The sequence below is a fragment of the Saccopteryx bilineata genome, chromosome 8 (assembly GCF_036850765.1).
Source record: "Saccopteryx bilineata isolate mSacBil1 chromosome 8, mSacBil1_pri_phased_curated, whole genome shotgun sequence".
Classification (NCBI taxonomy): domain Eukaryota; kingdom Metazoa; phylum Chordata; class Mammalia; order Chiroptera; family Emballonuridae; genus Saccopteryx; species Saccopteryx bilineata.
The window spans coordinates 48,912,486-48,924,847 of NC_089497.1; the positions used below are offsets into that span (position 1 = coordinate 48,912,486).

Sequence of the window (12,362 nt, forward strand, 5' to 3'; positions counted from 1 at the left end):
GGTGGTCAATACAGATTGTTTTGAATGACTGAATAGACAGACTGAAGGCCAAATTAACTTTTCTTTTTTTTGTATTTTTCTGAAGCTGGAAACGGGGAGAGACAGACAGACTCCCGCATGCGCCCGACCGGGATCCACCCGGCACGCCCACCAGGGGCGACGCTCTGCCCACCAGGAGGCAATGCTCTGCCCCTCCGGGGCGTCGTTCTGCCGCGACCAGAGCCACTCTAGCGCCTGGGGCAGAGGCCAAGGAGCCATCCCCAGCACCCGGGCCATCTTTGCTCCAATGGAGCCTTGGCTGCAGGAGGAAGAGAGAGACAGAGAGGAAGGAGGGGGGGGTGGAGAAGCAAATGGGCGCTTCTATGTGCCCTGGCCGGGAATCGAACCCGGGTCCCCCGCACACCAGGCCGACGCTCTACCACTGAGCCAACCGGCCAGGGCCCAAATTAACTTTTTTTAAAAGTATGCACATCAAAATACTAAATTTAAGGCAAAAAGTGATCATTGAAACATAGCGGTCACCTTGGGTAGCTGTATACATACCTTCTCCTCATAACGCTGGCTTTGCTATAAACCTACTAGGAATTCTTCTGTAAGAATTGCTTTCAGAGCCAGTTTATAAATTACGTGATCGATCTTTTTACTTCATAAATCATACTGTGTTTCACCAGCTTCACAGTATAAAAAAGACAACAGAGAAATACATAATATACTCAGGCTCTCAAGACCAGGCCTCAGAAGTTCAGGTGACAAGTGACATCAACTAACTTTAACACTTCTCAAGAACATGGACTGAAAAGGCTTAATGCTCACAAACACAAAGGTTCTGGAGTATAAAATTAAAAACAACACATTTTGGACACAGATCAAGTTATCGGAGGACAAAGGTAACTTCTTATAATTTCCTTCCACTCATGACTCCAAGTCGGGCCTGTGTGTGTGCCGGGGGCGGGGGTTGCCACCAACCACGTCCACGACTGTTTAGAGGGACGTGGCCACTCGCCCAGCCTCTTCCACCCGCCCACGCCGCAGCCCACAGCCCGTGCACTCATCTCCTCCCACTGACCCGGCCACACACCACCTCCTTCCTCAGTGTGGACACTCTAAAGACTCCGTCCTAAAAAGTATTATTTTAAACAGCTAAAAATGAAGAGAATCTTTAGAGGAAAAAGAAAAGAAAGAACAGGAAAAATGACAGCAATATCCTGAGTCTCAGGATAGTAGCTAATTCAAAAGTATGTCTAAATGTAGAGGGCAGAAGAGATCAGTGCATTTCTCTCTCAGAAAAGCTTTCCCCTCGTAGGCAGCAAAGAGAAGCCCACTCAGGACTGCGGCTAACCCACTCTCGCCCAGGCATTCCGATTCTATCAGCCAGCTGAGGACGGAATGGGTGCTGGCAGGAACTCCACTCATCTTCCTTTCTATAGCGATACAGGGCCAACTGAGGACTGAAGGCAACTAGACACACCCAGGGCACTGTGTCAGGTGAGGCATGAGGTGCGTTCATAAACGAGGAGTTATCCTGGAGCCACACTGACATGGATCTCTTTACTGGAGAGGCACACCTCTCATCTGTGTACTATTCGAGTGGACTAACACATGAAAGATCACATCACCTTGTTTATGGATACATTTAATATCCCTTACCCTTCCCACCTTCAAAACATAATAGTATACAAAATATAAAATATCTTAAATATTTATAAAAATTGCAAGAAAAAAAATAGACTTATGAAAATATTTTTATCTGAGTTCTCCCTCACTGTTGAGAGGCAGCTTAGTTTGCCTTGAGTTCGTAACTGTTGAGTGGGTAGGAATACGCCCTGCCTAATACTATTCTGTCCCGGAGGAGCTTAAATAAAACGTAGTAGTTGCAGAAGAGGATGAGCGCCATGGAAAGTGTGTGGTTCCACTTCTCCGACCGCAGCAAGGAGTAGAGCTGGTAGACGACGACGCTGCCCTCAATGAAGATAAGCAGATTTAACAGCCTTAATGGGCGGTGAAACAGGAACTGTAAGGAAAGTAAAAAGTGAACGTTATTTCATAAAGAAGTAGAGACTAGAGTTATTCTCACGTTCTTTTTCTAAAATAATCCCATGTTTACAGGTTTCTTTGCAATAACAAACATCTGCTTACTTAGAATCAACCAGGTTATTTCCTGCGGTAGAGACCCAAACCTTTTCCTTTTTGCTCAAAAACTAATAAATTTTATTTCAATGCCCCTGAATACAAAAAGGGATTATACCCAAAAGAAAGATTTGGGTATAAATCTGCCTATAAAGATTATATTGTAGATATATATTTTATTTGAGATAACCAAAGTATATTTATCTAAGAAAGGAGCTAAAGAACCAAACGGGAAGTATTTTAGCCTTTGCAAGTCAAGAGTCAAAAACTGAGGATATTATGTAGGTATTTATCTAACTATTTAAGACGTAACCATTTAAAATTCAATGTGAGTTTGTGGGCTGGTCTAAGACAAGTCGAAATACCAATACAATAATTTATTAATTTTTCTTTAAAACTGTTTTTACCCACCATGGTCACTGACTCAATTCCTCCATATCACGTATTACTAGTGTCACATTGTGTTTTGTTTTTCTGGATATTGAAAGGCGGAGTGCAGAAAGACAGAACAAGGAAGAAAGGAAAAATCTGTCATAGTGTTTGGCTAAAAACAGGGCTCACTGCTTTCATTCCAACCAAATTCTTCACTTTAAGAAACTAAATCCTGCCTGACCAGATGGTGGTACAGTGGATAGAGCATCAGACTGGGATGCAGAAGATCCAGGTTCGAAACCCTGAGGTCGCCAGCTTGAGTGTGGGCTCATCTGGTTTGAGCAAGGCTCACCAACTTGATGACAAGGTCTCTGGCTTGAGCAAGGGGTCACTTGGTCCGCTGTAGCCCCCCCCCCCCCCAGTCAAGGTATATATGAGAAAGCAATCAATGAACAACTGAGTTGTCGCAACAAAGAATTGATGCTTCTCACCTCTCTCCCTTCCTGTCTGTCCCTCTCCTGTCTCTGTGTCACAAAAAAAAAAAAAAAAAGAGACTAAATCCTGACCTGACCAGGCGGTGGCACAGTGGATAGAGTGTGGGCCTGGGATGCAGAGGACCCAGGTTTGAAAGCCCGAGTTTGCCGGCTTGAGCGAGGGCTCATCAGCTTGAGTGCGGGATCACAGACATAACCTCATGATTGCTTGCTTGAGCTCAAAGACTGCTGGCTTGAAGCCCAAGATTGCTGGCTTGAGCAAAGGGTAATGGCTAAGCTGTAGCCCCCTAGTCAAGTAACATATGAGAAAGCAATCAATGAACAACTAAAGTGCTGCAACGAAGAACTGGTGCTTCTCATCTCTCTCCATTCCTGTCCGTCTGTCCCTGTTTCTCTCTCACTACTAATAAAGAAAAAAGAAAACTAAATCCTGGTTTACTAATAAAACTGTCTTATGAATAGAAAGATAGAGGTCATAGGTGGCAAATTGTGGTAATAGTAATATATTCACATCTGAAAAAACTAATTTAGATCTTAAAGCTCAAATCTGAGAATAAAGCCAAATTATCACGACAGCCCTGAAAGGCAGCCAGCTTTTCAGGGTCCTTTGAAGAAAGAAAATGTTTAACCTGGGTTTCATCTCATGATACCCAATAACATCATGTATAAAATTGGTTCAGAATTAATATTCTAAAAGCAATCAGTCAATTTCAGATTGTGTGGCAAGTATTAATGATAATAAATGTGCTAGTAAGCTAGAAGCTGAATGAATAAAGGGCGAGTATAGGCTTTAAATTCTAATAGCTATAGGTCACAGGCACATTTAAAACGAGTGTTCTCAAACTTAAACGTGCCTAAGAATCATTTCCAAACATATCAATGTGGCACCTTAGTTGTTCATTAATTGCTTTCTCATATGTGCCTTGACAGGGATGGGGGTGGGGTGGGGTCCAAAAGAGCAAGTGACCCCTTGCTCAAACCAGCGACCTTTGGGCTCAAGCCAGCGACCACAGGGTCATGTCTATGATCCCACGCTCAAGTTGGCAACCCCACACTCAAGCTGGTGAGCCCATGCTCAAGCTGGATGATCACACCACCCTCAAGTTGGTGACTTCGGGGTTTTGAACCTGGGTCCTCAGCATCCCAAGCTGATGCTGTAATCACTGTGCCACTGCCTGGTCAGGCCCCTATCACTGTTTTTAAAGAGTAAGCCAAGTGATTCATATGCAAATAGCCCAAGTACCACTTTGAGAGAACAGACTTACCTGTCTGGTCATGAACAATAAGTAATAAATTAACTTCCCTAATCCTTCTTCTCTGGACTCCACCCTATTCTTTAGCTGTCCAGTACTAGCAAAGAAAATATTGATTTTTCAAGCAGAAAATTCTAATAAATCATCTGGTTATTGTAGGTTTCAAAGGGACAGCAAGGGCCAACAGAAGTAATTAACAGCCTCTGGAATTCAGCTTGCTGAATTAAATACTCTGTATAGAAACCAAATGCTTATGCAGTTGTGACTTAAGTCCACTCCTCTATCTTAAGGCAATCCCACAGGAGTCTAAAAGGAGATGCTTGTAATTGCCTCATTCAAGGGTCTGTCCCCTTACCCATGTTCCTTCTAACTCCCACTCTGCCCTGCCCTTCATAGTATTTACAAGTATCCTGCCCTGATGCAAGTTCACAATATTTAACTGAAAGGCCCTTAGTAGCAAACATGTGCAGAACTGGAAGTCCATGTAACCTCACAAGGAACATGGGAGGAAGGGACAAAAGAATGTAAGTATTTAAAAAAAAAAAAAAAAAGGCCTCCCATTCTTTTTTAGACTATGATCTCCATTAAAGGGCACTGCACTGCACAACGGGCATTATTTACTAAGCATGCACCTTCTCCCCCACTCTCACTGATCACTTGGCTTTTCTCTTTAAGTGAATACTTTTGGACCCTAGAGCTAGAATTTCTGGAAAACTGAAAGATCAAATACAACATAACCGAAGGCGTAAATTCAAATGGGACGAAAGATGGGTTTAGTGGGTGTCTACTGCTTGTTCCTTTATAACTTTTAAGCCTTTTTTCCATTTAACCCAGTAGGCTGCAGCTCATGGCATCTGTCTGACTTTTAAAGGGGAAGTCAAGATATTTTAAGGAGAAGACACATATCACAAATACAAAAAACCTCCCTATTTCTTTATTAAATACTGCTTAAGGATACACAGATATAATATAATAAGGATACCATTAGCCGAATTATTACAAATAAAAATTATTGATGAAAGGAAAAGTCTTAAATAATTGTCTGCTCATACTGAGCAGTGTTGCTAGACTCAACAAATTCCTACATAAACAGAGAAAACAGCCAAGCTGTTGAAACTGGGATAATGATATTTGACTTCCAAACTGCCTTTCAGAACATATTTCCAAAGGACAGGGGCCATTACTATAGAAGCAATAATTACCATGTACTAATTCCCAGCATGTGCTACACACTGTGCTAGGGGCTTGCACATAATGGCCTCCTAACACTTACCCCTAAGACTATGTTTGAAAAGAAATAAGTGATACTTGCATAAAAGCGGGCATGGGAAACATCTGAAGGCACTGCCACGTTGTAAGGCCCCATGGCTCTATATAAGCATCTGCTGTGTCGCACCAGCACCCCTTGAGGCCATATTGTATTTTCTGACCAACTAAGGGAGAAAGAAATGCAATGTTAGCATATTGTCAATTACAGAGAAGGCAGTGTCTGGCAAGGCCAGCTATACTTTCATGGATGGGACTAAGTATTCAAAGCCTCATCTGCCTGAATTCTAAAAATACAGTTTTCCACAGTCAAACTGGAAGAAGTTAAAAAGGGTTTGTTATTATAACTTCATTGCTATATGATAGAGAGAGGTTGCGAAGTGATACAGTTAAATCAGTGGCAAAGGACCAAGAGGCTCAGGAGAATGAACAGCAACAAAAACGTGGTAAGGTATCTGTGAGCCAGAAAATCAAGTGTAAGCAAGTGCACTGTCAACTCAATCCCAGCTGAGCACTGTATTGGTGGAAATAAATGTTGACAGGAACAAAGAAGAAGAGAAAGTAAATGTTTATAAAGAGTGGAAAAATTATCAGGTTGTCAAGGTGGTGTGAAATTTACTGCAGAATTACAACCTGAAAGGCTACACTGAAAATAAGCATGCCTGACCAGGCAGTGGTGCAGTGGATAGAGCGGTGGCGCAGTAGACAGAGCGTTGGCCTGGAGTGCCGAGAACCTAGGTTCGAAACCCCAAGAATGCCGTTTGAGTGTGGGCTCATCTAGTTTGAGCACAAGGTTCGCCAGCTTCAACATGGGAACATAGACATGATCTCATGGTGGCTGGCTTAAAGCCTAAGGTCGCTGGCTTGAGCAAGGGGTCACTGGCTTAGCTGGAGCCCCCCCCACACAGGGTCAAGGCACATATGAGAAAGCAATCAATGAACAACTAAGGTGCCACAACTATGAGTTGATGTTTCTCATCTCTCTCCCTTCCTGTCTGTCTGTGTGTGTGTCTCTCTCTTTCTCAAAAAAAGAAAATTAGCCTGACCAGGCGCAGTGGATAGAGTGGCAGCCTGGGACGCTAAGGACCCCGGTTCAAAGCCCTGAGGTTGCCGGCTTGAATGTGAGCTCACCAGCTTGAGTGCAGGGTCACCAGCTCGAACGTGAGTTCAAAGACATGACCCATGGTTGCTGGCTTGAGCCCAAAGGTTGCTGGCTTGAGCAAGGGGCCACTGGCTGGCTGGAGCCCCCTGGTCAAGGCACAAATGAGAAAGCAGTCAATGAACAACTAAGGTGCCACAACTATGAGTTGATGCTTCTCATCTCTCTCCCTTGTCTCTCTCTCACTTAAAAAAAAATCAGTTTATCATATACTTTAAATGCTTCACATATGCAAGAAGGTATATGGAAGAACACAGAGACACATAAAGGACAAACACAGACTTTTTACCGCTTTCTTGGTTTATTTTTATAGAGGTTTCTCTAGGAAAAAGAAGTTAGGGAAGAAGCTTCATTCTTTCCAGTACCAACGGAATGGAGTTGGGGTGAGGATGGGAAGTTTCAAGTTAAGCTTTTTTTTTAAAAAAAAATTGAAGTTAATTTATCTCTTCTTGACTTTGGAAAAGTTAGATTCCTAAAGAAAGAACTGGGACATTATTTTATATATGTTAAAAAAAATTCTAGCACCCTGAATCTGGCCCAGTTCAGAAAATGTTGCGTCAGCCTTGCTCGCACTTACCAGCATGAAGGTGAGGACACACCTCATGGCCATGTGCCATCAGGAGCCTGAAGATGCACAGTACTAGTACTGTGGGCTGTACTTTCAACTGTTATTGAAATTTGTCCTTTGCCCACAGTCGGGTTTCTTTCAGCCTGGCCCAATCTCTTTCAGTTCCTGGGCTTGAAGGCCTGCGCTAATCTGTATCAGACATCAAGGCAGATAATTGAAGGGAGGACTCTGAGGGGGAGAGGGGAAGGGAAGGTCACCTCAATCTGTCCCACTTCATTAGGGAAAAATTTCTAGGTGATGAAAATTGTGATATGTTCAAATTATAAAAGGGAGGAAGATGAAGATGGTCCAGATCTGAGAGGAAGGCATGATGAAGGCTCAGCAGTAAGAGAACAAAGGGTCCTCATTGTTAGCCTTTGTGGATCATAGGAGCCATGCAGAGAAACGACTGGTAAGTGGATTGAAGGAGAGAAATACTCCGAGAATCCAATTAGGGACAGTTTTCATTTAAATACGGGAGAAGAAGGGAAATAGTCATTAGCAAGTTTAGAAAGAAAAGAAAAAATAATTAAAAACACAGGAAAATTACTAGAACAAATTTGCATTTATTAGAAGGAAATGAGAACTAGCAACTATTTAGCTGTGGCAATGAAGATGTGAAGATGAATCTTTCGGTCTTCTAAAGAGAATTAAAAATATATCACGACTCTGAATTTGGGCAAGAAATTAAGACTGAAAGAAAATTCCAAGATTACAGCTTGGGAAACAAATTAGACACTCTAGAGTGATCGGGCAGCTGGAAGGTGGGAGGCATTTCAGGGGGAACTGGGGATGGTGGTGGAGATGAGTTACTATCCCCTGTGTTCAGTTTAGAGTGATGACAAGTATCCATGTAGACAAAAACTAAAAATTAAATGTTCAAAGCCAAGAACAAGAATGACGGACAAAGCAGACAAACATGACCAGCAGCATGAAGAAAAGCGGCACACGCTCCACCCTCCAGCCTACTCACATGTGCTGTGGAGCGTTGCTGTAGGACCCATGTTCCAGCTTCTGCCACTTGCCCAGATGAGCAGCTGATTTATGCAGCAAATCACAGTATTTGGACGGCAGCAGCTGTGTGGTAAGCATGACAAAGGCATTGATCCATACCATGATGAGGTGCTCACACGACCAGCGCATGTCATAGTACTGGGTACTCTGGAAGAGACCAGAGAAAGAGGAATGATCTATGCACCGGTGAGCAAGGCCGATGGCTGCGCGTACATATGCCCTGCAGACAAATGCCACACCGAGTCACACATGCACTGGTTGTCCTGCTGTCCGTGCAGAAAGTTCAAGAGCAGGGTCCTCCAAAATCCTTCCACCTGACTTTCTGACTGCACGAGTTAGGGCTGGGAGGGAGAGGCAGTTATATTTTAAGTGCTTCCTTTCTAGAAGAAGTGAGGGCTCTCTGAATGACCACTCCAGCTGCAGATGTGCTTCTCATCATGAAGGAAGGGCACTAAAATGTCCCAAAAGATTTTTGGCCCAGTGACATCCAGGCCATTTTTCTTTTCTACTGAAGTAAATTGAAGTTTAGATAAAAGTTAGATTAAAATCAAGGAAACTCATGATAACCATGTTAAGATCAACCACAGCAGGTAATTCTATTGAAGCCTTGGTCCTCTTTTAAGCTACTACATACTGATTCTATTATAAGTACAAGTTTCATTCTCCCGGAAACTGAAAAAACAAAACAAAACTGAAAAAATAAAAAAGAAAAAAAAAAGGTGGGGACCACCACGGGTGCATCACATATACGGAAATACCTATCCGCCAATCAGGAGCGGTATTAGTGCACTCCAGATGCAGCCGAACTCCACCATCCAGGCTGCCAAAGGGGAGACAGAGAAAAGGGGGATTAAATAAGAAATACCCAGTTTATGTCATTCACACACAAATCCAGGAAGCAAAGAAACACTCACCTTCACAAAACACAGGGGGAGAAATGCAACATAGTAGGCACTGAAGAGGGAGTTGAAGAGAACTTCCTTGATTCTGTGGTTGAAATCTGCTTTCAGACATTCTACTTCATTGCGGATGAGGTCTGGAGAGAGAGGGCAGCTGTGGGTGGGGATGGGTGTGGTGTTATTAAACTGTTCTTTCAGAGACTCCAGCAATAAGGAGAGGAAGTCTTTGGATTTGGCCAAGCCGCCCACAGTCGAGGCACTTTCCTCTACTGCCTGGTGCTGAACCACATAGTTGTAGTCTGTGAGGAGAAGGTGAGCTCGGCTATCCTGGTGGAAACAGCAGAGAGGCACATAAACACCAAACCTGCCGAAAAAGGTGAACAGAAAAATGAGACCACAGATGCCACCTAAGAGAGATCCTATGGCTCTGTTAGTAAAACAGTCACAACTCACCAGAGTGAACGTAATATAATGGGGACTTTGCTGGTGGTAAATTCATTATTTGGGAAACTAATTTCTTCCTACAAAGGCAATATATATTCATTGTAGAATAAAAGAACATTATAGAAAATCACAATGACAAAATATAAATTACCCCAAATTATCATTTTTATAATTAAGCGCAAAAACTTTATACTTTTTTCTATGTTTAGCCTCATACAATATAAATATTTTTTATTCATTTTAGAGAGGGGAGAGAAAGAAAAAGAGAGAGAGAGAGAGAAACAGATGGGGGGAGGAACAGGAAGCATCAACTCCCATATGTGCCTTGACCAGGCAAGCCCAGGGTTTCAAACCAGCAACCTCAGTGTTTCCAGGTCAACGCTCTATCCACTGCGCTACCACAGGTCAGGCTATTTCACATGTTTATTAGGTTTTTTATTTTGGATTTTTTCCCTTGGTCTATCCTCCCCTCACTATAATGTAAACTCCACGAACCAGAGATTTTAGTCTGCTTAATTCACTGCTGTAACCTTGATGCTTCGAGTAGTGGCTCAAACAGACTAGGCACTCAATAAATATTTAATGGACTGATGAAAAAAATTCCAAAATTATGCTAAATAAATTTCTAAGTAGAATAGTTGGTTAAAGGTCTGAATATTTTTGAGACTTTTCATAACTTCTTAGTTACTCCAACCTTTGGTTCCTTAAAAATTTTTAAATACTTCCCTAAGACCTTATTAAGTAACTTTTACATTGCAACCAAGGTATTATAAATAAAATGGTCATTTTACTGACAAAAATTGAGATAAAATATAGCAAAGAAAAAGATATTTTATTTAGTTATTATTTTCATTAAAATATTAACAAATTTCACTTGTTAATAGTTTTCTATAGAGGGAGAAAGAATAAGCTTCTTAGTAAATAAGAGAAAGGTTAACAGCAGCTCTGGGACCCACTATAAATGCGCCCTGGGGTGGCAGAGTGGGATATGCTCTACGTAGAAGTGTCAGGCAGAATAACACATATATGTAACTCTGATGGTCAGAGAAGCTGCAACACAAACTGTATAAATATGGGTAGGGGTATGAGGCTGGGGTGTACAGGAGATTGCAATGATGGGCCCATTCTTTCCTCTTGTAGTCTCTCCCATTGCCATGAAACTGTGCAGCCTTCATTCTGTGGGGGAGGTGACCCCGCCTATCTCCGTAAGTTGGTTCAACAATGAGACTTATTTTGTACAGTGACATGTTGTGACCAGAGCTTGTAATGAGCTTACTTGATGAGGCTTGCTCTCTTGCACTGTCAGTTTCATGTGACCATGTCCAGGCTAGTCTGCCAGAGTGTGAAAGACATGTGGAACAGAGCTGAGTTGTCCTAGTTACCTAAACTGACAGCCAGTCCTACATGTGTGACAATCCAGCTACGATCGGAAAGCCACCTGATTTCAGCTGACCCCAATACATACACTGCCATGGTTGTGAGGTTGTTTGTTACAGCAGTATGGGGCAATTGATAATTGATATGGGGTAGAATGAGAGAAACTAGAAAGTTAGGATCAAAGGCTTAGACCAGGGGTAATCAACCTTTTTATATCTACCGCCCAGTTTTGTATCTCTGTTAGTAGTAAAATTTTCTAATCGCCCACCGGTTCCACAGCATTGTGATTTATAAAGTAGGGAAGTAAAAAAAAAAATTAAAAAAAAATAAAGTAGGGAAGTAACTTTACTTTATAAAAGTATAAAGCAGAGTTACAGCAAGTAAAAGCATATAATATTGTAATTACTTACCAAGTATTTTATGTTGGATTTTTGCTAAGTTTGGCAGAATAAATCTTTATAAAATAACTTATTATAGTTAAATCTATCTTTTTATTTATACTTTGGTTGCTCTGCTACCGCCCACCATGAAAGCTGGAACACCCACTAGTGGGCGGTAGGGACCAGGTTGACTACCACTGGCTTAGACCATGGAGCACTTTGTAAGGTCAAGGAAAGAACTTTAAAGAGGGTTAATAAAATGATTCAACCTCCACTCTGAAAATCATTCTTGTTACAATGAAAATGGAATAGAGGAGGGCAAGAGTGGATTACCAGAAGACATGATGGAGGTTTAGTGTAATAGCAGAGATTATGGAGAGGAGTGGGAAGATTCAAGATAAATACATGAGCTAAATGTTAGTGTTTGGACTAATTTATACTAAATTGAGAAGCAATATGAAAATCAAATTAAAAAAAAAAAAAAGAGCCAGAGAAGGGTCCTTTTCTTTTTTAACCCATGAACAAACAATGAATACGCAGTTGCCCTGGCTAGATAGCTTGGTTAGTTAGAGTACTGTCCCAAATCATAGCAGTTGCCAGTTAGATCTCTGGTCAGGGCACATAAGGGAACAGCTTGATGTTCCTGTCTCTCTTTCTCTCCCTACCACTCTCTCTAAATCAATAAAATAAATATTTTTTAAAAAGATGTTGTTGTTGCTACTAATAGTATAAATTTCTCATACTTAATATTTAAATTTAAATTAGATAGAAGTTAATTATATGACTTTAAAAAAATGGTATATATATTTCAACCTAAAATTTGTTTAAATTACAAGCTTATTTCATTATTGTACAGGGATATGGAGAGCACTCAAGAATTAGTGGTCTTGGCCCTGGCCGGTTGGCTCAGTGGTAGAGCGTTGGCCTGGCCTGCAGGAGTCCCGGGTTCAATTCCCGGCCAGGGCACACA

At 41.8% G+C, this 12,362-nt stretch overlaps 1 protein-coding gene across 3 annotated transcripts in view; it reads right to left on the bottom strand.

Annotated features, from left to right (window-relative positions):
* Positions 1 to 594: 594 nt before the first annotated feature.
* Positions 595 to 12,362, bottom strand: part of TMEM39A (transmembrane protein 39A) — a 43,688-nt gene continuing 31,920 nt past the window's right edge. Inside the window, exons 6-9 of one of the 3 annotated variants that reach the window (XM_066241316.1) lie at positions 9,207 to 9,555; positions 8,252 to 8,439; positions 5,559 to 5,679; positions 595 to 2,011 (exon numbers count right to left, since the gene is read on the bottom strand). In XM_066241316.1, coding sequence (XP_066097413.1) covers positions 1,778 to 2,011; positions 5,559 to 5,679; positions 8,252 to 8,439; positions 9,207 to 9,555 — 892 coding nt within the window. In that variant the 3' untranslated portion in view covers positions 595 to 1,777. The remainder of the gene's footprint in view (positions 2,012 to 5,558; positions 5,680 to 8,251; positions 8,440 to 9,206; positions 9,556 to 12,362) is intronic. The other 2 variants (XM_066241317.1, XM_066241315.1) reach the window with 2 other exon arrangements.